Genomic DNA, 23,723 nt, shown 5'->3' with positions numbered 1-23,723 from the left:
GTCATTACATTGTTTCTTAATGGAGACCACACACACAGTTCTTACAAAGGTCTTTTAGTAGCTATTGCACTTTCCATGTATGATTGGTCATTGCCACAAGTTTTTAACAAATGTACAGTTTGGATCCTGTTATGGAGTACAGCTATAGTCTGAATAGAAAATGAATCCACTTGAAAATTTCATTATATGAAACAGCATTTAGATTTGCTAACCTGGTGTTAAAACAATCTTAAGTATTGCATAGCAAGAAGCAACAAGCACATGTAAAAAAACAAGAATATATATATGAATGTAATCTATTTAAATGTCCTGTAGGACTGATTCCAGAAGTACTGCAGTATAAAAATATCTGAAAAACACAGCGACATCTGTGGTTGGAGGAGTTGAGGTGTCATGTTAGTCTGCCTTCTTGGGCACGGGTCCCATCTTGGTTCGGACGTTGCGCAGCAGAAAGTATCCAATAGTGGTGACCAAGCAGGTAATCTCTGCTACCCAGAAACCCGTTTCCCAGCCATGGTGCTTGGCAATCGTGCTGAACGGCAATCCAGACAGGAAGCCGCCAACTAAAGGGGAAAGACAATGGATGAACATCGTGTTAAACACCTTTTATCTAATGGTGATATCTAGTTCTATCACCAGACATAAACGTCAACACAGTGCATGCAATAAATCCCCACCTCTTGAGGTTTTTCCACATTTTCTTATTGTTACAACCTTTAATCTATTGTAAAGGGATTTTAGGTAATGGAGCACAGAGCCGTGCATAATTGCAAGCTGAACAGAATAAGTTATATGTTTTTTGAAAGATTTTACAAATAAGAAAATCTCAAAAGTGTGGCAGGCATTTGTATTCAGCCGTCTGAAGTCTTGGTTTAACATTTCGATGTGATTATAGCTGCAAGTCTTCCGGCTTTGCACGCTTAAGAGACAGAATTCTTAAGAAATCACTGAGAAAATGTCTCAAACTCAAGTCAGGCTTTCCCACAGCATACTGCTGCCAAAACCATGCTTCACTATAGGGATGGTATGTTCGGGGTGATTTTCTGCCAAAAACTAAAGGTTTAATTTTGGTCTCATCTGACGAGAGCATGCAACATACATGTTTGCTATGTCCCATACATAATAGCATTGTTTGAAGTCTGCTTTAACTTTCTCCATGACCAGTGTGCCTATTTATTGGGTCATCACGTTTGTTCACTAATTTTCTCCAGCAAACTTCTGAGGCCTTCACAGAACAGCTAGATTTGCACTGAGATTACATCACTCACAGATAGAGTCTACTGCCTACGTAACCTTTAAAGGCATCTGGTTGCACAGGATTTAATTTACTTAATTTCTGCAAAGACTTGCTGAACTTTGATCATCTTGAATGTAGGCTTTACAAACTTGCAAGCAGACCAAGATTTGGCAAACCCCAAAATGCATGAGAGCAGTAAACCCTATGAAAAGGAAAATCCCTCCAGACATTCAACATTCCCATCCAGCCTGTGAAAGAATCTAACTCCTGGAAATGTCTTATTGTATGGTTAGGAAACTAAAGTTCAGATGTTCGTTTAATGTTATTGACTACCAGCTCCTTCAACGTGGGAAAAGTGTATACTTTAATGAGGCGGGCCTTGAAAACGAGGGTTTCAATAGTTGACTAGAAGTTGTTACTGTAGGAAAGTGTCGGAAGTTAGGTAGCTTAGGTGTAAACCAGAGTCACCAGAGCTGAAAAAACACAAATTTGAGTGGGCAAAGTAATATTTAACAGCATGAATAGCTTATGCATTTAATAAAGGTAATTATAGGTTAACGTAATTTAATTGTTTTTTGTTTTTTTTAATCATTCATTTAGTTCCTAAATTAAAATCGTAAATGTCCTAAAACATCTTCTATTTAGCTTGCTGAAACTTGCAGAAGCCCTGTGTTTAGGGGTATCAAAGTAAAGGGGCCTGTTCACAAATGCACGCCACACTGTTGGGATGTCAGTTACTTTTTGTTGGTTTGTCGCATAAACTTTCCTGAGGGTTGTGGCTGCAATCTTGAAAAGTTCAAGAGGAATAAATACTTCTGCAGAACATTGTACACTTACTATTGGCCATCAGGGCAACTATGGCATGTGACGTCCCACAGTAGTTGGAAGGAGCACTTTCATTGGCTAAAATTCCAAACAATGCTATTGGTCCATATGAGGAGAAGCCAAAAGCGGCGCCCAAGATGAGTATCCAAACCTGAAGGTACAAAGAGATGCTTTCATGATGGGTGATTGCCCAGCCTCCTTTGTGAATTACTACAACCATTGAATGCTTACGGTGATTAGGTTCTATCCATTAAGATCTCAGTGTTACCTTTGAGCTGTCAGCAGCCACTGTGACTCTGAACAGGTACATGGACACAAACATTCCAGCCATCATACAGATTAGGATGAAGTGACGGGGATGGCCGTAGATTCTCATCCCTTGCTGTATAAAAACAGAGACAAAATAACAGGAAAGAATATGTAAAGCATGCTAGGGTCACAAAAATCTTGAGTAAAGTCTTAGAGTAAAAACGTTGAGCCCTTTCAGCCTAATAAATGCTTGCATTTACGGGATTCCTGAAGAGGAGCTGCTATATGTTAAAATCGTTCATGTTCTATAAAATGAGTGTATATGCAAGTTTGTTTTTCAACATGTCACATCCTGACGCGGCACTCCAGCTGCAATATGGCAGACAAAGAAGGCCCTGCAGAGGACAGTGAGAGGAGCTGAACGTGTCTACGGAGTTTCCAGACCTTCTGTCCGGGATCCGTTTCAGTAGCTTTCCACCTGAAGCTGTTGAAATCCTAAACTGCTGCTAAGATGATATATTTTACATTATTGCTAAATATACTGCAACATTTTTTATTATTTTTATTTTCTAATATCCATCTTTGAATTATTTTTTTTATTATTTAGGCAGAGTTGTAATATATATGGGTTTTAGTCCAGTTTTACCTGCTATTAATGGTTTTAATATGCACCAACTACGAAGCAGTGCATGTGTAAAAAAAAAATTTGTTTTAATGTTATGCATAAAAATGATGTACATTCATTCATCAATAAGTTCATTGAAGATCAATGCTGTGTGGTTTAGTTGTGTGCTCTTTGGTCAACAATGAAATGATAAGCTGATTTGATTTGAAACTAACATTTGTACTTTGGCTGTAATTTGTTGGTATGCCTTTTATGTATCAATATTTTTTCCTCTGAGGTTATTAAGAATGTATTTTAACTCTGCAGCCTGTAAGAAGCAACTTTTTGTCATTTTTTAAGCAGAAGAAGACAAAATTCAATCAGCCTTACTTTGGCGACAGCCTTGTCAGAGATATAACCTGCTGCCAGGCTGCCCAGCAAGCCTCCAACCTCCAGGGCGCTCATGTATGAGCTACCTGTGAAAAAAGAAAACCGAACCAGATGTCATATACCGAACTCTCAGCCCATTTCTCTACACACCCTGGAGGTGTCTGTCTGCCCTATTTGTCCTCAGTACCCATCAGCGTGGATTGGCCCTTGTCTTGGATGAGGAACAGCTGCCCCCAGTCGGTGCAGGCCGTCTTCACCCCAAACACCACCAGGTAGGACACAGATAGCAGCCACAGGTAGGGCGACAGCAGAAACTCAGAGAGGGTGCTGTCATCTCTGGAAGTGCCTGAGGAGAAAGTAAATGGATAAAACCCACTGCTAGGTACGTCCATGAGATATTCATCCAGAGGTATGAGTAAAGACCAATGAGTAAAGTCCACCCAGTTACCGACCTTTAGTCACAGCACTACAAACACATGCTGTACGACAACAGACCCATTTGACACCACAGACAGCCAGTTATCTAAGACAAGCCTGTGTCGAAACAATTGAGTCCGTCTGAAACTTGTTTCTAAATGCTCACTCAGCATCAGACTCACCTCCTTTGCCTTTCTTGGCCTTCGCCTCTATGTTAGGCAGCCCCACATCCTTGGGCTCGTTCTTGATCACCAGCAGGCACGCAAAAGAGACGGCCACGCAAATCATCCCGGAGACGGACAATATCGTCCTCCAGCTGTACGTCTGAGACAGCACCGTGGCAATGATGGGGCCCAGGCTGCCGGCCAGGTTCATGCTGCAGGAGAGAACTGCCCACCATGTCCCGAACTGAGACGGCTCAAACCACTGCAAAAAAAAAATAAAAATAAAGTGTCAGGACGCTGTGTTCAGTATACAAAAAGGAAGGAATAATGACATTTAGTGAACAAGTACAAAAACCTACACAATATTTTGCCACTCCTGGTAAAGACAAACATTTTTTATGAAGTAAAAAAAGCAGTGAGCTGAATGGTAAGGGAGGCCAAAAGAAATCTCTGATATGATACAAAGGATTAAAATGTGGAAAAACACCTCATCCCCACTGTTAAGTACAGTGGTGGATGCGTGATGGTGTGGGCATGTTTCTCTTCCTAAGCCCCTGGGAACCTTGTTAGAATGCAAAACATCATGAACTCTTAGCAGTGATGTTCAATCCCTTGTCCTGTGACTCAAAATGTCCCATATTTTTGACTTTCTGATTTTCCTGAATATTTGTCCTATATCAGTGATTATAACCCAATCATATCCAGCACATCCTGATCCTTATAACTGATACTTTTATTTCTGACAATTATTTTTTGCTTGACCACCAGCTAGTACCCATACGTAACAATGAGTATGGGTACTAGTACTTCTTTTGCCTATGGGATGTTGACAGCTTCTTGCTCTGATTCCCAAACTGTGGTTCAGGGTACCACTGGTGGTACCTGGGCTGCGTTTTGTCCTACACAGAAGACATTTTTGAAAAGACAATTTACATAGTAAATACAAAGCAGAAGGAGCTAAGAAGATACTTTCTTGTAGGACACTGATATTTGCTTTGGACAGAAGCTGCTAAGAAGAGAATTGCAGCAGAAAATACTGTGAAAGCATGAATGAGGAAAAATGTTGTTCAGATGGAAATAATGAATTAAATTTTTCAAGCAGATGGACAGATTACTCTCTAACCGGGCCCTGCGTTTACAATGAACTCAAAGAAGAAATACTTTCACTCTGCCCAATTAAGTATTTATTGATTTATTGCAAGTCACATGGTAATTATGACGTTTCTCAACATTATCGCAAAATCATATGTTTTCCTAATATCGTGCAGCACCAGTGTTTAAATTTTAATTACATACAAATTGTCAGAAGTATTAAATGCATGGCAGCCATGTTGGAGTTTTAAGGTCAGGGTTGAGACAGCTGAAACTCTGACCTTAGGTGGCCTTTCTATTTATCCAAAAAATAACATCATGTTTTTTTTTTTTTTTGTTTGTATGACAAAACACACAAAACTGCAAAAATCAAATTCCTGTTGGAGTACTGTTTTAGCATCTTCGTCAGCATAGTGGTACTTGGAGTATTAACTGAGGTAGTATTTGTAAAAGAAGGTTTGAGAACCATTGGCCTCTTAGGTTTTTAAATGCTACAAAACAATGCACTTAGTTTTACAGATATTCTGCTGCCTTGTTGCTCAACATTGATTGACTGCATCATCCTGCTTTTAAGGCTGTTTTAGCAAAACAAGATGAAGATATCACTATACTTGTATTTTAAACTTGGAGTGCATGACAATAGGCAACCATGACGTTGCGATATTACTATTGACAATGACTGTTTATTTTAATTACGCTTAACTTGCATTTGTTCTCTAGTCTTCCTTTTCCACCATCACAATGTCCCTAACACGCTCCTAAAGCTTTCTGATTGTTGTCAAGATTTATATTAATTGTGGACATAAAGGCATGCCATGCCTATCTTGGTCAAATTTATAATTTGAGAGTTTTAATGCACAGCACCTGAAGTAGAACTTTAGTACTAACCTTTCTATATGTGTTAATATGTGTTACACATGTATGTGTTAATTGTATTCTGATAAGCTGTTCTTTCTTGTATCTTTGTGTGGCAGATTGGTGTTGTGTATATGTGTAATATAGTGGTGGGAAAATAAACATCTTCAGTAAATCAAACATGTTTGCTTTGATTTCCTGGGATGCTGCCGTGTACCTTACGGAGCACTCTGCCGCATGGAGGCCAGCCCAGGCCCTGCCCGAGGCCGTTAATAAACCACAAAGCAGAGAACACGGCCACAGTCGAAGACCAGGAGAAGACCACGTTGATGCCTCCCACCACAAACAGACCAATGGAGAACAGCCACCGGGCGCTGATCTGGTCTGAAAGCACGCCACTGATGAACTTACTGATAGCATAGGCCAAGGACTGACTGCTGGTGATCATGCCTGAACAGAGAAATAGTGAATAGATAGAGCAGCAATGCCCAGTTCCATAAAAGCCACAAAGTTGTGACATAAAAATGCATGCAAGTAACCTTTATAGAAAACAGAGTCTCATACCCAGGTCATCCTTATCCAGCTTAATTTCTTGCATTACAGAAGGCATCACAAAGGAGAAAGTCTTTCTGTTAAAGTAATACAGCGTGTAGCCCACAAACATGGCCAGGAATATTGTGGCTCTGTAGTATCCATAATCTGCGATAGCCATGGTTGCAGTTTCGGTCCTTGCAGAATCTGAGAAAAAACAAAGGATCCTAAGAGAGGATCAAACTGCTGCCTTTTCACAGACCTGTGGTGCCTGTGACAGTGCACTTTGCTTGGGGATCCAGGGTCCAGGAGCAGCTGCTTCAACAAGGAGCTGTTTGCAATCGGTGCGGTGAGGTTAATGGTCAACTTCTCTAGCCTGAGGCGGATTGACTCTGGGCTGTCACCCAGCATGCTGGTCAGGACAGGAAACCTGAATGAGACATCAACTCTGCATATGGCGTGCAAAGTCCTGTTAGGAAACCTGTTGCCCTTGTCCTCTGATGCTGTTTGTCCATGTGACAGTGTTATTGAAGGAGTCCTCAGACTGGAGTGTGTAATAATTTACCAGAGTCCAATAGTCCCAGCACAGCAGGGGGATGCTCCCATCCATGTGAGTGATTGTTTTGCTCTGGGAACCCTCAGTCCACATCCAGTGTGATATACTAGAGATAAGTTAAAGGCAAACACACTTAGGATCAATGCTCTTCTGATTGTTAACAATTTAAATAAAAAAAGCACATCATGTTCAAAGTACCTTTAAATGGCTTTAAGGCTAGCCTTTTTAGAGATCCAGTGTGCTGTATAGAAAATAGTGCACAGTTCACTATTACTTTGTCCTGATTTGTTCACGTCAAGGCTGAAAGGAGATGTATTATGTGGGTCAAATGGCGCCGGCCAGCACCTAAGAGCCAATAAGACAACAACGAAGGAGGAGCCCTGGAGTCATTTATGTGTAAAAGTTGCTTTTCAGCTTCTCCTTATATTTATCGTGCCGTTTGATGCCGAGGCCACAATCTAACAGAAATACAATCTATCAAATAATTATTTAGGAATGTGATTTATTAAATAAGTTTTTTTATCCATAGACGGCATAAAACAAGTACTTATAAGACTATGTTTCTTCTTTCGCCTTTTGAAAAAACTTTATTAGTATAGTTTTCTATAACGGATCTTTTGGTTGTTTCATTTTGCCTGTATTATTTTAACATTTAAAATAAAGCGTTATCACCGTAACCAATAATAAACCTCTACGCTGTCTTTCTCGGACCAGCAGGGGGCGACAAAAACAAACATCAATAAATTTATCTTAACTGATTTCATGTTTTGGCGAATCTTAATATTATATTGTGAAATCTTGCGCTAGTTTACAACATGAAGTTGTATCTTGCAATTTTGTAAATAACACTTATAAATTAAAATATAAATAACACAACATCCGAATTTTCCAAATAATTCATTAAAGGCAGCCCGGACTTTCTTAAAGACCTCTCTCTAATATATTTATAACCCTATGTGTGTTTGTGTGTGTGTGTGTGTGTGTGTGTGTGTGTGTGTGTGTGTGTGTGTGTGTGTGTTGTACACATAAGATCAATTACTGTGCTATACACATTAACTTAGGTAATCAAAACCTAACGATTAAACGTTAAAAACACCAAAATAAGCGAAAAATGTAGCTTCTCTGTTCTCAGTGTACTCACCCATTTTAGGACAAGACTTCTGAAAATATCTAAATGCAAAAAAACAAACAAACAAAAAAAAAAAGTAAAGTGAAGCAGTTTAAACTGTTCTAACTTCCACAAGATTTGTTGTTTTGGTCTGACTTCCGCATTTGTCACTGGCTTTTCCGCGCATGCTTCTGGGCGCACATCTAGGCTTCGCAGCGGAGCGGAGACTGATATCCAGCGTCAGTTCGGCTGCTATATGCGTTGTGGTTTCACAGCTGGCTTCTCTGTCATGAAGCACAGAAATAATAGATTCTATGTGGGGATTTTTCTAAATATGGTTTTTTTTAAATATCAAGAATCTTTGTTTCCATGAACAAAACAACTCGCCTGATTACATTAAAGACATGTTCAAATCGTTTCAACCCACAGAACAAAAAACATATTCTTTAAGACATTCTGACAAATAAGGATTCCTGACATTTAAGGAAGAACATCATCACAGAAAGCTCCTGTAATGTAATTAAACAGAGAGGACTTATAATGAGCTTCTAAGTCTCCTCCGGTGGTGTGCCCCTCCCCCTTTTACTAACCGCATTTTGTTTCTATAGCAACCGACAACAAACATATGGAAACGTACGTAGAGAAAGCATCTGGATATCCAGAAGGTTGTATTCCTATCTTTTACAAATGTAGGCTAGTTAGGAAACAGAGAAGATAAGCCTTCGCTGTTGTGGTAAGTTCTGCAGCAACATTTATATTTATTTCCCCTGAATTTGTCACCTTTGCTCTATAGGATAAAGTAGCAGCTACCGTGTCCATCTCATTGCCATAATAACCCAAATCCTGATCGATTTTTGTTTTCTCGAGTTATTCTTAATCTTGCGTCCAGCTCCAAGTCTTCTGGGACGAGATCTTAAGTGGGCTGGTACCACATGTTGGGCCCCAAATCCCAGGTGAAGGAGACCCTGACATCCACAAAATGGTGAGAGCCACATTGACCTAAAGGTCAGACTTCAGCTGTCTTTAAAAAAAAAAAAATTCAGATCATTCTTGAATCAAAACTTTGAGAAACAACATTCCTCTCTACTGAGGGAAATTTCAGCTGTAAATCAGTCTGGATACAAATGTTCAGTTGCAGCAAAAATGCACATACAAGAATACATTGCAGCCCGCCCCAACTATGTCTTCAGTTAATATTTTATTGCAGGAGCATAATTTCACAGCTATAAAATTATTGGTTTTCCACAATTATTGTCACTCCTGTTAGTAATACTTATAACCCCCTTTTGAGAATAGGAAAGTATGTAGTCAGTTTTCTTGGTTGGGGCATTCACAAAGGATCTTTTTTCATTCCTCTGTGAATAATCTGTTTAGGTTGTCCTGAATGCTCTCGTTTCAGCTTTTCTTCATGATTTAAGTCCGGCTACGAAGATGGCCAAAAAAGGTTTATTTTGTGTCTTACTTGGATATGTTTTGGATCAGTTTGCTGACAGATGTAGTTTTTTTTTTAGCTTTCTTGCAGGGGCCACCAGATTTTTTTTTATTGTCCTGATGTTTTAAAGAGTTCATGAAGCCACAGAATCTAGTGAGATTTGAAACAGACCCACAGCATCACAGATACGCCACTGTGTTTAAAAGTAGTTATTGAGTGCTTTTCCACATATTCATCAGTTTTTTCACGCCAGATTTACCTGAGTAAAGTGCCAAGATAAACATATTCTGATACGAGTTTTCTTTACTTGATGGAGTTTAACCACAATCATTATGATGAAAGAGCCATGTTTGATTTCCTTACCATCATAAAAGTATCATATGAGACAAATATTGTAACCAAGTTTGACCTGCTGTTTCGTTTAAGTAATATTTAGTATAGTCGGTATTACAGGACAACAATTGCGACAGAGGATAAGGGATAAAGGTGCATTACAGTCACCTACAAATCTGTTGTCCCAAAGATAACACAACAAATACTAAAACTGAAACTGTGACTTAAAAAAAATCTCCTTGTAAATTTGAGGGCTGCAAAATGTTTCAGAGGGTAACTCTCTCCATTCAGAGAGTCTTTGGGTATAATATACAAGCAAAAAGCAATAACAAAAAATAGTTACAATTGTAAACTTTTAAAGGTTTAGCAACACAGTTTGAATGTAATAATAGGAGAAAAAGAGGAGAAGAAAGGCTTGTTTGAAACACAGGTGATTTTTTTCTAGTTAGTAGTAAATATAGACACTCAAATATATGCTTGCAGGCCAAGATACATTTAAATATCTTATATTCCATCCATTGATCAGACATTTTCATTTTTTGGTTTTCTCTTAGGCCTAATCTACCAATTCTGATTTTTTTTCTAAGGATTATAACAAGTAAAAGAGAAAAAAGTTGCGGCATGTTCTTTGATAGAAGTAATAATTTTGAACCCAACAAAATATTAAGAAAGTATTGGATTATCCGCATTTATGCACCAAAGCACATTTCCCGAAACGTTATCTGATTTTTCTTAAACTCTCAAAGTTTATTAAGATTTTGGTTGATGCATTTCTAGACTGAAAATGTTAGAAGTTCTTGGTGCATTTTATGTGTAGGGAAAAAATCTGAATATTTATTATTTGAACTGCAAATCAAAAATCCAATCTCTGATTGATTGATTGGTGTATCTGTACTTAGTTGTGACATTTTGTTTTATATATTTCAAATGAAAACTGAATCAAAGTGATTTCCAGATGCCTGCATTTTATTTTTATGGATATTTTAAATAGCATTTCAAGCCTTTTAAAAATAAGATCACAGTTGAAAAGGTGGAGAGATCGCACTTTCTGTGTAGTTTTGTGAGCTACTGCCACGGAACATTTATCTATTTGTCTTCACAGTTGAACATGCAGAAGAACAGCGAAGCAAAGGAGTCAAACAAAGAACGTGAGACCATTCAGATCATCAGCAAAGACTTAGTCCGAACTATCAGGTCAGGGCTTCAGATGTCTCTCACATGAGCTGCATAATGACAGATGGCTTGATTGTGGAAGAGTGATGATGCAGTCACACATATAGTTTGCATATATATATATATATATATATATATACACACACACACAAATAATTCCCATGATACTTCCAGGATTCCACGGAAAGACCGTTCAAGAGAATCCATTGTTCTTCCATCATCTGAGTTTAAAAGGATAATCTCAGAATCTCAGATTGGTGTCAAGGAAGAGAGAGATGCCCTAAAGCAAGCTCACGAGAAGCAGAAAGAGGAAAAAACAGTAAACAATATCAGTTTCATAAAAGAAAAAAAAAACGGCATTCCAGTTAAAGGTCAGGGCTTTACTGTTTCCCTATCTGGTTCTGATCTAGAAAGCTGCTGAAGTAAGAAAGCATCAACTCCAGGATATAGACCTGTCTCGCAAACAAAACCCAGCATTAACCGAGCTGGAGCTGGATGCCCAGAAGCGTGCACAGCTCATAACTGATCGAGCCAGTGCTTTAAGGATGGAGCAGGAGGATGAAGTAAAAAAGCTAAATCAAGTACGAGGCAGGCGTAGACTTATGTATCTGAAAAGTTAAATGAAAGGAAGGTTTCCTGGTTTATGTCAGTACTTCTGTTTGTGCGTTGTTCAGCTGATCCTGGGTGCTAAGTGTCAAGCCACATGGGATGATCAGATTCAGGAAAAGAAAGAGATCCGGACCAAGCTGGATGAGGAGGAGAAGCGTTTGGACATCATGATGGAGGTGGAGCGCTGCAAAGCTTTGAAGACAATAGAGAAGATTGATGAGCTGCGCAAACAGCAGAGGATTAAGTAAAAAAGGAGCACACACATACAGCATTTTATTTCTCTTAGAAATATAAACAGTGCCTTGCAAAAGCATTTCATTTCTAATTTCTGTCATGTAAAAACCACAAACCTCAACTTTTTTATTGGACTCTCATGTGACAGACCAACTCAAAGTAATGCACAGGTGTGATTTGAAGCATACCCCATGTAGAGGATACAGCTAATATGTAGAAAAAGCGGTTATGGTCAGTTGATACCAAAACAGAATTTTTCAGCCAAGATGCAAAATGCTATATGTAGACTAATACTGCACATCACCATAGACATGGTGAAACATGGTGGAGGAGGCATCACGATGTGTGGATTCAACAGAAACAATTGTGGCTGGACAGAGTTGAAGTTTTCTTTACTTTGATGGTGGAAATGTTCACTTCTAGGTGAAAATAAAGTGCAGAAATAAAATCCACTCCTCAACTAAATGTGGTGATAAATAAGAACTATTGTGTTTTTAGGACAAAACACGTGAAAAAGTCCACATCCTGTTGTACTTATCTTCTTTAATGCCTTTCAGTATGGTGCTCCTTGAACAACTTATTATTTACTAGGTGGTAATGGCTATAAACAGCTTGAGAACCACTGGTTTAGATCAAAGCATATTAATATGTCAGAATGGCCCAGCCAAAGTCCAGGCCTAAATCTAAATGAGAATTTGTGGAGAGACTTGAAAATCGTTGTTCCCAATAGTTGTCCAATTAAGTTGGGTTATTTTCCGAGAGGTAAGAATACTTTTGCAACACGCTGTATTCATATGAAGGATTGCTAAAACATAATTCACATTTTAATCACATTGCATATATTTTCAGACTACAGAGGGAACAACTATACAAATTAGTTTGATCTGCTAGAACTGCTTATATTTTTGTATCATATTTTAGAGGACAGGAGCAAATTAACAACCAGATCCAACAACGTGAGCAGGAAAAACTAATTCAAGACACAATGAAACAGGTTGAAAAAGAACAGATACACAAGGACCAGGAGAGAATGGACCTGGAAGATCTCAAGGTGCTGATAGAAGACACAGTTCCATTTCACTGAAGCAGGTAAAGCTCAGACAAATTATGCGACCAAAATGCTTGTCTTTTTCCAGGCCAAGGAGAAGAAGAAGATGGAGCAGCAGCTTATGCAGGAGGAGATCATGCGCATTAATTCTGAGGTTGTGCGGGCCAAGGAGATGCGGCTAGAAGAAGAGAAGCTGGCTGACATGAGAACTATGGAATACCTCCAAAAGAAACTGGTCAAAAACAAACAAGACAATCTGCAAAATATTCACATCATGTGTCCAGTGATCACCTATATCTTTTCGATGTTTTCATGACAGGACCGGGAGGCAGAATATGAAGCAGTGCAAAAACAAATCAAGAAGGACAAAGAGCTGGAGATTGCTCAGCTGAGGGCCCAGCAAGAAAGAGCAAAAGACTACAAGGCTGAGCAGGTCAGCAACGTGGGATCTGCACACTGTGAGCACCCAGCAGCTTTTAAGGCTAAAAACATCTATTTAAAACATATTTCTTTTGGATTTGGAAGGACGAGATCCGTGCTCGAAGGAACCAGGAGATCAAAGACAGACAATGGAGGATGAAGCAGAGAGAGTTGGCTGCAAAGAAAGCCCACGAAGAAGCCACTCTGAAGGCAGCTCGCTTGGAGCAGGTTAAAATCAAGGAGCACTGCCTGTCGATGGAGGCCAACCGGGAGAAGGCTGTGCTTGAGAGGGTTCTGAAGTAAGTAATCAGATTAATTTTTTTCACAGCCAAAAGTACTTTTTAAATGCTTCTCAGTTGCTGCTACACTTGTTTCCACAGAACTCAGCAGGAAGCATTGGCCAAGGAGAAGGAGCTGAAGGAGAAGCAGCTTCAGAAAGCGTTCCATCACGCAGAGACCCTCCGCCAGCAGGTGAAGGAACTAGAGCTCTCAGCTCTCGCCAAGCGCAGAGAAAAGTTCAAGGAGGCTGATAGGCTGATTGAGGAAGAGAGACAGAGACGAATGCGGCTGAGTGAAATCAAAGAAAAGAAACTCAAAGAGCTCAAGTGAGTTTGTCTTGGACACAGTTTAACCCCATGTGCTGTTTCATGTGCTTTTCTGTCTGCGAGACAAGTGTATATTTCATTGCTGAATCTGATATTCCTATGAATGTGTGCAGGGCTACAGGGATCTCTGAAAAATACTGCATTCAGGTGGAACGGAAGGCCCGGAAAACAATCACGGATTTCAATACTGTAAAGGTCTGAGGTTCATTCAGAGCCATTTCAGAACAAACATGTTTTAGAAATTCTTTTTTTAAGCATGTACAACTGCATCTTAATAAGTATAAGTTTCATGGAAAGGTTCATTAATTTCTGTCTATTTGTGTTCAACAAGTAAAACATAAAGATTCATAACACACAGTGATATATTTAAAGCTTTTTTCTGTTAATTGTAATGGTTTTGGCTTAAAGGTAAATGAAAACCACAAATTAGTGTCTCAGAAAATTTGAATATTACATTAGACCGAGTTATGACCATGTTCTGGTCAACACAATCATAGGGAAGACACTTGTCCAGCAGACAGTCACTGACACCCTCCACAGGCAAGGTAGGCCACAAAAGTTTAGCGGAAGGAAAAACTGTGGTAGAAAGAGTTGCACAAGCAACAGGTATAACCAAAGATACCTACTTTATTGATGGTGGTATCACTGGGCTTGATTGGCCACACAACTTGAACTAAACCTCACAGAGAATCCATGGAGTATTGTAAAGACGAAATTGAGACACCAGCAATGCTGTCAAAGTAACCCGATCTTTCTTAACACCTCAGAAGAACCACAAGCTGATCACCACCATCCAACAACGTATTGATACAGTAATTCATGCAATTCTGAACAACTGAGGCCCATATTTCTGCAATAAAAATCCCTCTTTTACTTATGTAATATTCAGATTTTCTGTAAAACAGAATTTGAGCTTTTCATTAGTTGCAAGTTATGATCCTCTGACTCAACAGAAATAAACATTCATTCATCTTCTATACCGCTTATTCCACAGTGGGTCACGGGGGGAGCTGGTGCCTACCTCCAGCAGTCTACGGGCGGGAGGCAGGGTCCACCCGGACAGGTCACCAATCCATCACAGGGCAACCAGAGATAAACATTTCAACTATAATCACTATGTGAACTCAATCTTTGAATGTAACATTATGAATTGAAATAGCTTTTTGAGGGCTGCACGGTGGCACAGTTGGTAGCACTTTTGCCTTGCAGCAAGTAGGTCCTGGGTATGACTCAGGGTATTCCAGCTTCCTCCCACAGTCCAAAAACATGACTGTTAGGTAAACTGGTCTCTCTAAATTGCCCTTAGGTGTGTGTGGTTGTTTGTCCAGTGTATCTCTGTGTTGCCCTCTGGGTACACCCTGGCGACCTGTCCAGGGTGTACCCTGCCTCTCGCCCATAGACTGCTGGAGATAGGAAACAGCTTCCCTGCAACCCACTATGGAATAAGCTGTATAGAAGATGAATAACTTTTTGAGGTGATTGTAATTTACTGAGAAGCACCTATGTACTATAGTGATGCAGCAATCAATCAGTGGGAAAGATGGGTCAATTTAGACTTTATCAGCAGGACAAATGCTGAAAAATCCAGATTCTGGTTTAAACACAAACATTTCAATTTTTCGGTGAGTGAACACAACTATGGAGCAGATGCTATTTTGTCTTAAGTTTAGTAGAAAATCAGATAAAGCTTTGAGACACGATCTAAAAAATCTTGTAATTTCTTCATTTTCTTGAGGTTATTCATGCTTTTATGACCTCTCACCTTGAGAATTGTTATAGTCTGTATTTGGGGTAAGATTTGTAAACTCTTCAGTTCTCACTGGAGTTTACAAACTGTCCAGAATCAAGCAGCTTGTCTTCCATCTGCCACCGATTTTATGCAGGCTTGAGCTGCATGGGGTCGGGTGGTTCAGTACCCCTGCTTCCTTCCATGCGCTGCCCTGCCTCCTAGTTGGGCGAATGGCTGCTCTGTCTGCCTGGGGCTACCTGCCCCTTGCTCTTGGGTGCTGCAAGGTTCCTACTGCTCTTACCATTGTAACATCTTTGCAAATCCAGGTGGCAAACTAGTTCAAACACACCTACTCCAAATGCAAAAATGTTTTTGCTCACTTTAAAAGTTTCAAAAGGTCTGGCCGTGTGTTATTTGTGGAACGACCTCACCACCTCCACACCTTAAAGATTTCTCCAGGATGTTTTGTTATGCATACTAAAATGTGGAGATGATGATCTTTAGCTGCAGCTGTCGAGAATACCTCTGCATTCAAATGGTGCTCAGACATGTTGGACTAATTTTCTTTGGAGTTTGACTTGAGTATATTGTTATTTTTTGATCATGTTATTCATTAAAACATTGGACTTATTTTATTTAGTGATTATTTTACCATTGAGCCAAATAGTGAAGCAATATGGTTAGCCTTTGTTTCAAATGTGTTATTTAACTTGGACAAAATGGTTTTTCTGTAAAACCTGTTAAAAGCTGCAGCACCTTTCTTCTGTTACATTTACTTGTATTGAAAGTTTACACAAATTTGTATGTAAAAATAATTTAAAGAAAGCCTTGAAATTGGATTTGGCCAAGAAAAACCTGATAGGTGATGCCCCTTCATTACCGAAATAAGTCGACCAATTGCTGCTTCATGTACACACAAAAGTGGAGTCTAATTTCCATTTTTATTTGGGATGGTACTTCCCTTTCAGTTGGGTCATAATCTTCCATGTATCAATGACAGATCCCCTTAATTACTATTATGCATGACAACAGAAAGGAATCAAACTTATGTTAGGGTTAGGATGACACTTTACACACACAGCTTTAAGCAGGGAAGGAAGTTAAGTACATCAATAACAGGCTCTGACTCCTGACCCTTCTTGACAAAAGAGCCATCTTTTTTTCTTCATCTTAATCTAAACACACAACCTACAAGTGTTATGGATCTTCATTTAAACCGTCATTAGAACACCACGGGGTCCACCCGCCCCACTTCTTCCACCTTGTTTATTTTTTGCCAAAAAGACTAACAAAGGGAAGAGTTGGTGGGGGACAGATAGGTACAATCTCCAGCTAGAAGTTTTCAGTTCGTCATGTTCACATCTGTACACGCAAAAAAAAAAAACTAACAAAAAAAGAAAGGTAACGGTGACCGAAGGAAACAACACAACAGCTGGCATACACAGACCTCTCAGCAAGAGGAGGGTTCAGAGTAAATACACACACACACACACTGTACGCTTAGGGACCCTGGGGTTTGGGTGGCCGTGGCCTCGTTCTTGCACATACACAGATACAGTCTCACACAAGCACTGTACACGGCACAAGAGGTCACCTCAATATATGGAACCAAAGAAGAGCCAACATCTAGGAGGATGGAGTGAACAGGCCCGCAGAGGCTGGGAGGAGGCTTCAAAGTCTTGTTTAGACCCTCAGGTCACTTTCTCTCTCACACACTCACTCAGTCACACAGTGACATACGTCTGTATGCATTTAAACTCCATAAAGCTACACGCCTGTGCAGAATAAACTATCATTACTTAGTGTTTCTAGCTATAGCCATTGAAATGGCTTTAATTTTTAATATTATATGTAACCGTTTTTTCTCCTCAGAATATACAATGAAATGCATTTACAGACAAGACAATGGAGGCTGTTCACATGTTCAGTACAGTAAAAGTAAGAGCTTGTCTACATTAATTTCTTCATGAGTGCAAAATCCAATGCTCCTCCACCTACTTCAAAGGTTCAATGCTGAGCTTTAGCAAGTCCACTTCTGCACAAACCAATAAAAAAAAACAAGACAATAACATGAAAAACAAAAAAAGTCTACATAAGTAGTTATAAATATGGAATGTGAAAAACAGGTGGTCCAACAACTTTCAAACAATACAAAAAAAGTCCTTCAGTGCTGTAGAACATTTTCTCCTGAAACAAGATCATATCAAAAAATAAGGGGAAAAAAATTAACTCAAAACAAGAGTGGGCTGTTGCTTGCTTGTGGCCCTTGCAGTGAGTAGAAGACCATGGGAAGCTGGTGAGGAACACAAAGGGAGGACAGATGGAAGGTCAGATTGTGTGGGGCGGGGCTGTTCACATGCTGTAACCAAAGCTGGCCTGTGGCGGCTGGCCGTAGGCTGGTGGGGCCGTGTAGCCGTAGCCGTAGGCCTGCTGTGGAGGCACGGCCATGTTGGGCCCTGCTGTCAGCATGAGTTGAGGTGTACCTGCAACAGCAACAAAAAGTAACTGTTAAAAACCTGCATGGCTGTGGATGGATGCATGTTAGACATAAGAACAGATGGATGAAAGGATGGACAAAGGGATGGGTGGATGATAGAAAAAAGGAAGGATGGACAAAAGGATGAAGGTAAGGATGGACAGATGCACAGATGGTGGACAGGCTGGATGGAAGTATGGGCAGCAAGAAGATTCATAAGTGAATGGATGGATGAAGCAACAACATTTAGTCAACTGGACAGAAAAAAATGTCTGATAAACATTTGTTCTCTATTTTCCATACAAATCCAGACATGGAAAATACTTAAAATTCCTTACTTTTCCATTATGTGCCAGACTGCAAAGGAACTCCGAATCTACTGTCAAAATTATGACTGCTGTTAAAGTGTGCCGTTTTTACCGTAAACAATGGGTTGGGACTCCGTGGCCTGCTCCTCCTGTTTCCTCAGAGACTCAGAGGCTTCGAGTTTGTCCACCTGTGGAAAAACGTTACAGAGTCAGACTTCAGTTAAACAGTCGGAGATGAGCTCCCATAGAGCATAGGCAGAGACGCCACTTTGTAAAAAAAACAAAAACAAAACTGACCTCGGGGTTATTTCACTGGCTGACAGATGGGACCATTCCTGACAGGCGAAGATCAATACAGTCCAGATTTAAATCAATCAATAAAAAGAACAGGCTGCAGGAGGCAGACCTTGTTCATGTGTTGGAGGCCCTCCATAGGGCATGAGGAGTAACTACAGTTACAAAGCTACTGGCTAATCAATGTGGACTACAGGTGTCTATCAGATGGACGGCCATTTATGTATGGTAACAGTTAGGGAATTAGGAGGAAAGACGAAGACAAATAGCTATTGGGCAATAATGGTCCCACCATCCAGCCACCCAGAACATGTATGAGTATGTAGAGAACCAACTCCTTATTACACTTTAAGGCAAACATGAGTGTTTCCCCCCATTTTTTGTTAGAGGATGACTGAAATATTCTGCTAACTATAAAATAAAAAGAACTTCATACGTCTGGCTCACAGTCCAAACTCCAATTAATGACACAGGGTCCCTGATTAATGTTGGAGCATAAAAAACACTGAATATTTAAAAGAATTATTTAAACATTTGCTAAAAAGTAAAAAGCAAAGATGAGACGTCCTGTTTTTGTTCCAAGTGAATGTGGGGGAAACACCCCCCCCCCAGTAAAAACCCAGTTGATATAAATGACAATTTGTTTAAGCCACCTGGTTATCATTTTTGTGCTGAAGAATCAATTAAAAAGCTCAGAAACAGGCGAGCAGGGAAGGAACAAAAGAAAGCGAGAATCAAGCTGCAAGTGAATCGTCCCGGAGAGCATCTTACAACGGGTTTGGGTTCAGTTCTCTACATACAGCGTGACAAACATCTACGGTCGATCTAGTTAAGCAAGCTATGTTGAGGAAATACAGGCTGCAGTTTCATTTGACAAGAGAAGGGCTGAGAAACATGCTGAAGCAGCAGTTTAGTTCTTTTCTTCTTGAAGGGTGCAGGAGAAAGACAGAAGGAGAGCAAGCTACAGTGGGAGGAGAGTGAAAGAGGGTGGAGGGGATGGTTCTGTTCAGCCAAGTCAAGGTTTCCAGAAGCGGCAGCGGCGACATCTTTTAGCCTGGTCAGAGTGCTGCTGACGGCTACAGAGGGTGGGAGGCAGAGGGTGCATGCTTCTTCAACTTTTTTCCCCCACCAACTCGCTCAAAATGCACGTCCTCTTGCCGTCATACATTTAAACTGTCATTTGAAGAGATGTACTGTACACAGAGTCTTTAAAAGTACACTTCTCTTTCAGTGCCATTTTGGATTTTATGTCATTGTTTATTAGCATAGGGAAATTAGGCAGTCCACATAGTACAGGGAAACAAATTGCTGGAAAAATAGGCTTAGTGGCGGCTTCAACACTGAAATTAGGCTCGCACTTAGCTGCAGGCTAAACTACTGCACCAATATCCAAATGTAGATTTAATAGCCCCATCCATTCCCAATAACTATATGCAAGCAGGAAATAACCATTAACAGTAACAAATATGAGAAAAGATGTGTGTGACGTTATGATGAACCAATTTGGGATGCTAACAGCAGACTGCAGCTGAGTGGTGTTAAAAAGTCAGCGAATCCACCTGTAACTCTGAATGAGAGGACCTGACAACACGAGAGGGATCTAACCAGAGAGGCACTCTTCACCCACGGCTAAGGAAAGCTGTTTGGAAAGCCGTCTTCCCTGTGTGGCTCCACAATCTGATCTCACAGAAACACAAAACAGCAAAATGTTATAAAGACAAAATCAAATCCTCATTTTGGGCATGTGGCCCTCAGCTTCATCGGTTGGTTGGCTCTCACTACAGGAAGACTAGGGTATCAACATACAGTGCCTTGCGAAAGTACTCGGCCCCCTTGAACTTTTCAACCTCTTGCCACATTTCAGGCTTCAAACATAAAGATATAAAATTCTAATTTTTTGTGAAGAATCAACAAGTGGGACACAATCATGAAGTGGAATGAAATTTATTGGATGTGTCAAACTTTTTTAACAAATAAAAAACTGAAAAGAGGGGCGTGCAATATTATTCAGCCCCTTTACTTTCAGTTCAGCAAACTCACTCCAGAAGTTCAGTGAGGATCTCTGAACGATCCAATGTTGTCCCAAATGACTGATGATGATAAATAGAATCCACCTGTGTGTAATCAAGTCTCCGTATAAATGCTGTGGAGAAGTTTAAAGCCGGATTTGGATACAAAAAGATTTCCCAAGCTTTAAACATCCCAAGGAGCACTGTGCAAGCAATCATATTGAAATGGAAGGAGTATCAGACCACTGTAAATCTACCAAGACCCGGCCGTCCCTCTAAACTTTCATCTGGAACAAGGAGAAGACTGATCAGAGATGCAGCCAAGAGGCCCATGATCACTCTGGATGAACTGCAGAGATCTACAGTTGAGGTGGGAGAGTCTGTCCATAGGACAACAATCAGTCGGACACTGCACAAATCTGGTCTTTATGGAAGAGTGGCAAGAAGAAAGCCATTTCTCAAAGATATCCATAAAAAGTCTCCTTTAAAGTTTACCACAAGCCACCTGGAGACACACCAAACATGTGGAAGAAGGTGCTCTGGTCAGATGAAACCAAAATCGTACTGTTTGACCACAATGCAAAACGATATGTTTGGCGTAAAAGCAACACAGCTCATCTCCCTGAACACACCATCCCCACTGTCAAACATGGTGGTGGCAGCATCATGGTTTGGGCCTGCTTTTCATCAGCAGGGACAGGGAAGATGGTCAAAATTGATGGGAAGATGGATGGGGCCAAATACAGGACCATTCTGGAAGAAAACTTGTTGGAGTCTGCAAGAGACCTGAGACTGGGACGGAGATTTATCTTCCAACAAGACAATGATCCAAAACATAAAGCCAAATCTACAATGGAATGGTTCACAAATAAATGTATCCAGGTGTTGGAATGGCCTAGTCAAAGTACAGACCTGAATCCAATCAAGAATCTGTGGAAAGAGCTGAAGACTGCTGTTCATGAACGCTCTCCATCCAACCTCACTGAGCTCGAGCTGTTTTGCAAGGAAGAATGGGCAAGAATTTCAGTCTCTCGATGTAAAAAACTGATAGAGACAAGCCCCAAGCGACTTGCAGCTGTAACTGCAGTAAAGGGTGGCGCTACAAAGTATTAACGCAAGGGGGCCAAATAATATTGCACGCCCCACTTTTCAGTTTTTTATTTGTTAAACAAGTTTGACACATCCAATATATTTCATTCCACTTCATGATTGTGTCCCACTTGTTGATTCTTCACAAAAAATTTGAATTTTATATCTTTACGTTTGAAGCCTGAAATGTGGCAAGAGGTTGAAAATTTCAAGGGGGCCGAATACTTTCGCAAGGCACTGTAAATACTGATGAAGTCACAAAGAGGTTTCGATACTTTTTAAATGATGGGCCATACATACAGCTTGAACTAAAAAAGGTCAGATCCAACTGGTTTGATCTGAGATTATCAATGAGATGTGTTATTAAATGTTAACCGACATCATGCGGTCTTCCTAACATTCAACATCTAAATTCTAACCACGAACTTCAGTGTGTGTTACTACGATTGTATTTTTTACACCAACACAAAGTTGTGCGTAATTGTAAAAATAGAAGTTAAAGATGCATGATTTTCATTTTTATTTTACAAATTAATATCTGAAAAGTGCGGTGTGTGCATATGTTCAAGCTCACTAAATCAATACTCTGTAGAACCATCTTAGGGGATGTCCCTAAATATTTAAGGCACAGCAGGTCTGCGATCAGCTGCTCGACAGGTCCGTCTCAAAATATTAGCATATTGTGATAAAGTTCATTATTTTCCATAATGTCATGATGAAAATTTAACATTCATATATTTTAGATTCATTGCAAACTAACTGAAATATTTCAGGTCTTTTATTGTCTTAATACGGATGATTTTGGCATACAGCTCATGAAAATCCAAAATTCCTATCTCACAAAATTAGCATATTTCATCCGACCAATAAAAGAAAAGTGTTTTTAATACAAAAAACGTCAACCTTCAAATAATCATGTACAGTTATGCACTCAATACTTGGTCGGGAATCCTTTTGCAGAAATGACTGCTTCAATGCGGCGTGGCATGGAGGCAATCAGCCTGTGGCACTGCTGAGGTCTTATGGAGGCCCAGGATGCTTCGATAGCGGCCTTTAGCTCATCCAGAGTGTTGGGTCTTGAGTCTCTCAACGTTCTCTTCACAATATCCCACAGATTCTCTATGGGGTTCAGGTCAGGAGAGTTGGCAGGCCAATTGAGCACAGTGATACCATGGTCAGTCAACCATTTACCAGTGGTTTTGTGAGCAGGTGCCAGGTCGTGCTGAAAAATGAAATCTTCATCTCCATAAAGCTTTTCAGCAGATGGAAGCATGAAGTGCTCCAAAATCTCCTGATAGCTAGCTGCATTGACCCTGCCCTTGATAAAACACAGTGGACCAACACCAGCAGCTGACACGGCACCCCAGACCATCACTGACTGTGGGTACTTGACACTGGACTTCTGGCATTTTGGCATTTCCTTCTCCCCAGTCTTCCTCCAGACTCTGGCACCTTGATTTCCGAATGACATGCAGAATTTGCTTTCATCCGAAAAAAGTACTTTGGACCACTGAGCAACAGTCCAGTGCTGCTTCTCTGTAGCCCAGGACTGGGGAATGCAGCACCTGTAGCCCATTTCCTGCACACGCCTGTGCACGGTGGCTCTGGATGTTTCTACTCCAGACTCAGTCCACTGCTTCCGCAGGTCCCCCAAGGTCTGGAATCGGCCCTTCTCCACAATCTTCCTCAGGGTCCGGTCACCTCTTCTCGTTGTGCAGCGTTTTCTGCCACACTTTTTCCTTCCCACAGACTTCCCACTGAGGTGCCTTGATACAGCACTCTGGGAACAGCCTATTCGTTCAGAAATTTCTTTCTGTGTCTTACCCTCTTGCTTGAGGGTGTCAACAGTGGCCTTCTGGACAGCAGTCAGGTCGGCAGTCTTACCCATGATTGGGGTTTTGAGTGATGAACCAGGCTGGGAGTTTTAAAGGCCTCA

At 40.4% G+C, this 23,723-nt stretch overlaps 3 protein-coding genes across 8 annotated transcripts in view; 1 reads left to right on the top strand and 2 right to left on the bottom strand.

The window, feature by feature from the left end:
- Positions 1–38: 38 nt before the first annotated feature.
- On the bottom strand, positions 39–6,571 carry slc37a4a (solute carrier family 37 member 4a). The gene is made up of 8 exons (XM_047392284.1): positions 6,398–6,571; positions 6,051–6,283; positions 3,905–4,148; positions 3,493–3,651; positions 3,306–3,391; positions 2,331–2,444; positions 2,075–2,213; positions 39–563 (listed from the first exon to the last, which is right to left on the bottom strand). Exons 1-8 carry the CDS (start codon positions 6,543–6,545, stop codon positions 397–399), a joined length of 1,290 nt encoding a protein of 429 aa, XP_047248240.1. The 5' UTR covers positions 6,546–6,571; the 3' UTR covers positions 39–396.
- Positions 6,572–8,625: 2,054 nt separating this feature from the next.
- cfap45 (cilia and flagella associated protein 45) lies at positions 8,626–14,243 on the top strand. Of its 2 annotated transcripts, none has more exons than XM_047391657.1 (12): positions 8,626–8,761; positions 8,918–9,010; positions 10,896–10,987; positions 11,141–11,285; positions 11,377–11,547; positions 11,641–11,819; positions 12,731–12,860; positions 12,946–13,092; positions 13,177–13,290; positions 13,383–13,576; positions 13,658–13,882; positions 13,996–14,243. In XM_047391657.1, the coding sequence occupies exons 2-12, from the start codon at positions 9,008–9,010 to the stop codon at positions 14,081–14,083; spliced, it is 1,488 nt and encodes a 495-aa protein (XP_047247613.1). In that variant the 5' UTR covers positions 8,626–8,761; positions 8,918–9,007; the 3' UTR covers positions 14,084–14,243. The 2 variants fall into 2 exon arrangements, with proteins under 2 accessions (XP_047247613.1, XP_047247611.1); XM_047391655.1 differs by having other exon boundaries at positions 8,896–9,010.
- Positions 14,244–16,521: 2,278 nt separating this feature from the next.
- LOC124884057 (clathrin heavy chain 1) overlaps positions 16,522–23,723 on the bottom strand; it is a 27,667-nt gene continuing 20,465 nt past the window's right edge. For 4 of the 5 annotated variants that reach the window (XM_047391650.1, XM_047391652.1, XM_047391651.1 and 1 more), the window contains 2 exons: positions 18,508–18,583; positions 16,522–18,094 (listed from right to left, as the gene is read on the bottom strand). In XM_047391650.1, the coding sequence (XP_047247606.1) occupies positions 17,964–18,094; positions 18,508–18,583 (207 nt within the window). In that variant the 3' untranslated portion in view covers positions 16,522–17,963. Of the gene's footprint in view, positions 18,095–18,507; positions 18,584–18,692; positions 18,731–23,723 lie in introns of all 5 variants that reach the window. The other variant, XM_047391654.1, reaches the window with a different exon arrangement.

Source organism: Girardinichthys multiradiatus, chromosome 18 (assembly GCF_021462225.1).
Source record: "Girardinichthys multiradiatus isolate DD_20200921_A chromosome 18, DD_fGirMul_XY1, whole genome shotgun sequence".
In the NCBI taxonomy this organism is placed as follows: Eukaryota; Metazoa; Chordata; class Actinopteri; order Cyprinodontiformes; family Goodeidae; genus Girardinichthys; species Girardinichthys multiradiatus.
Note: the sequence above shows the minus strand (reverse complement) of the source record. Positions and strands in the feature narration are given on the sequence as shown.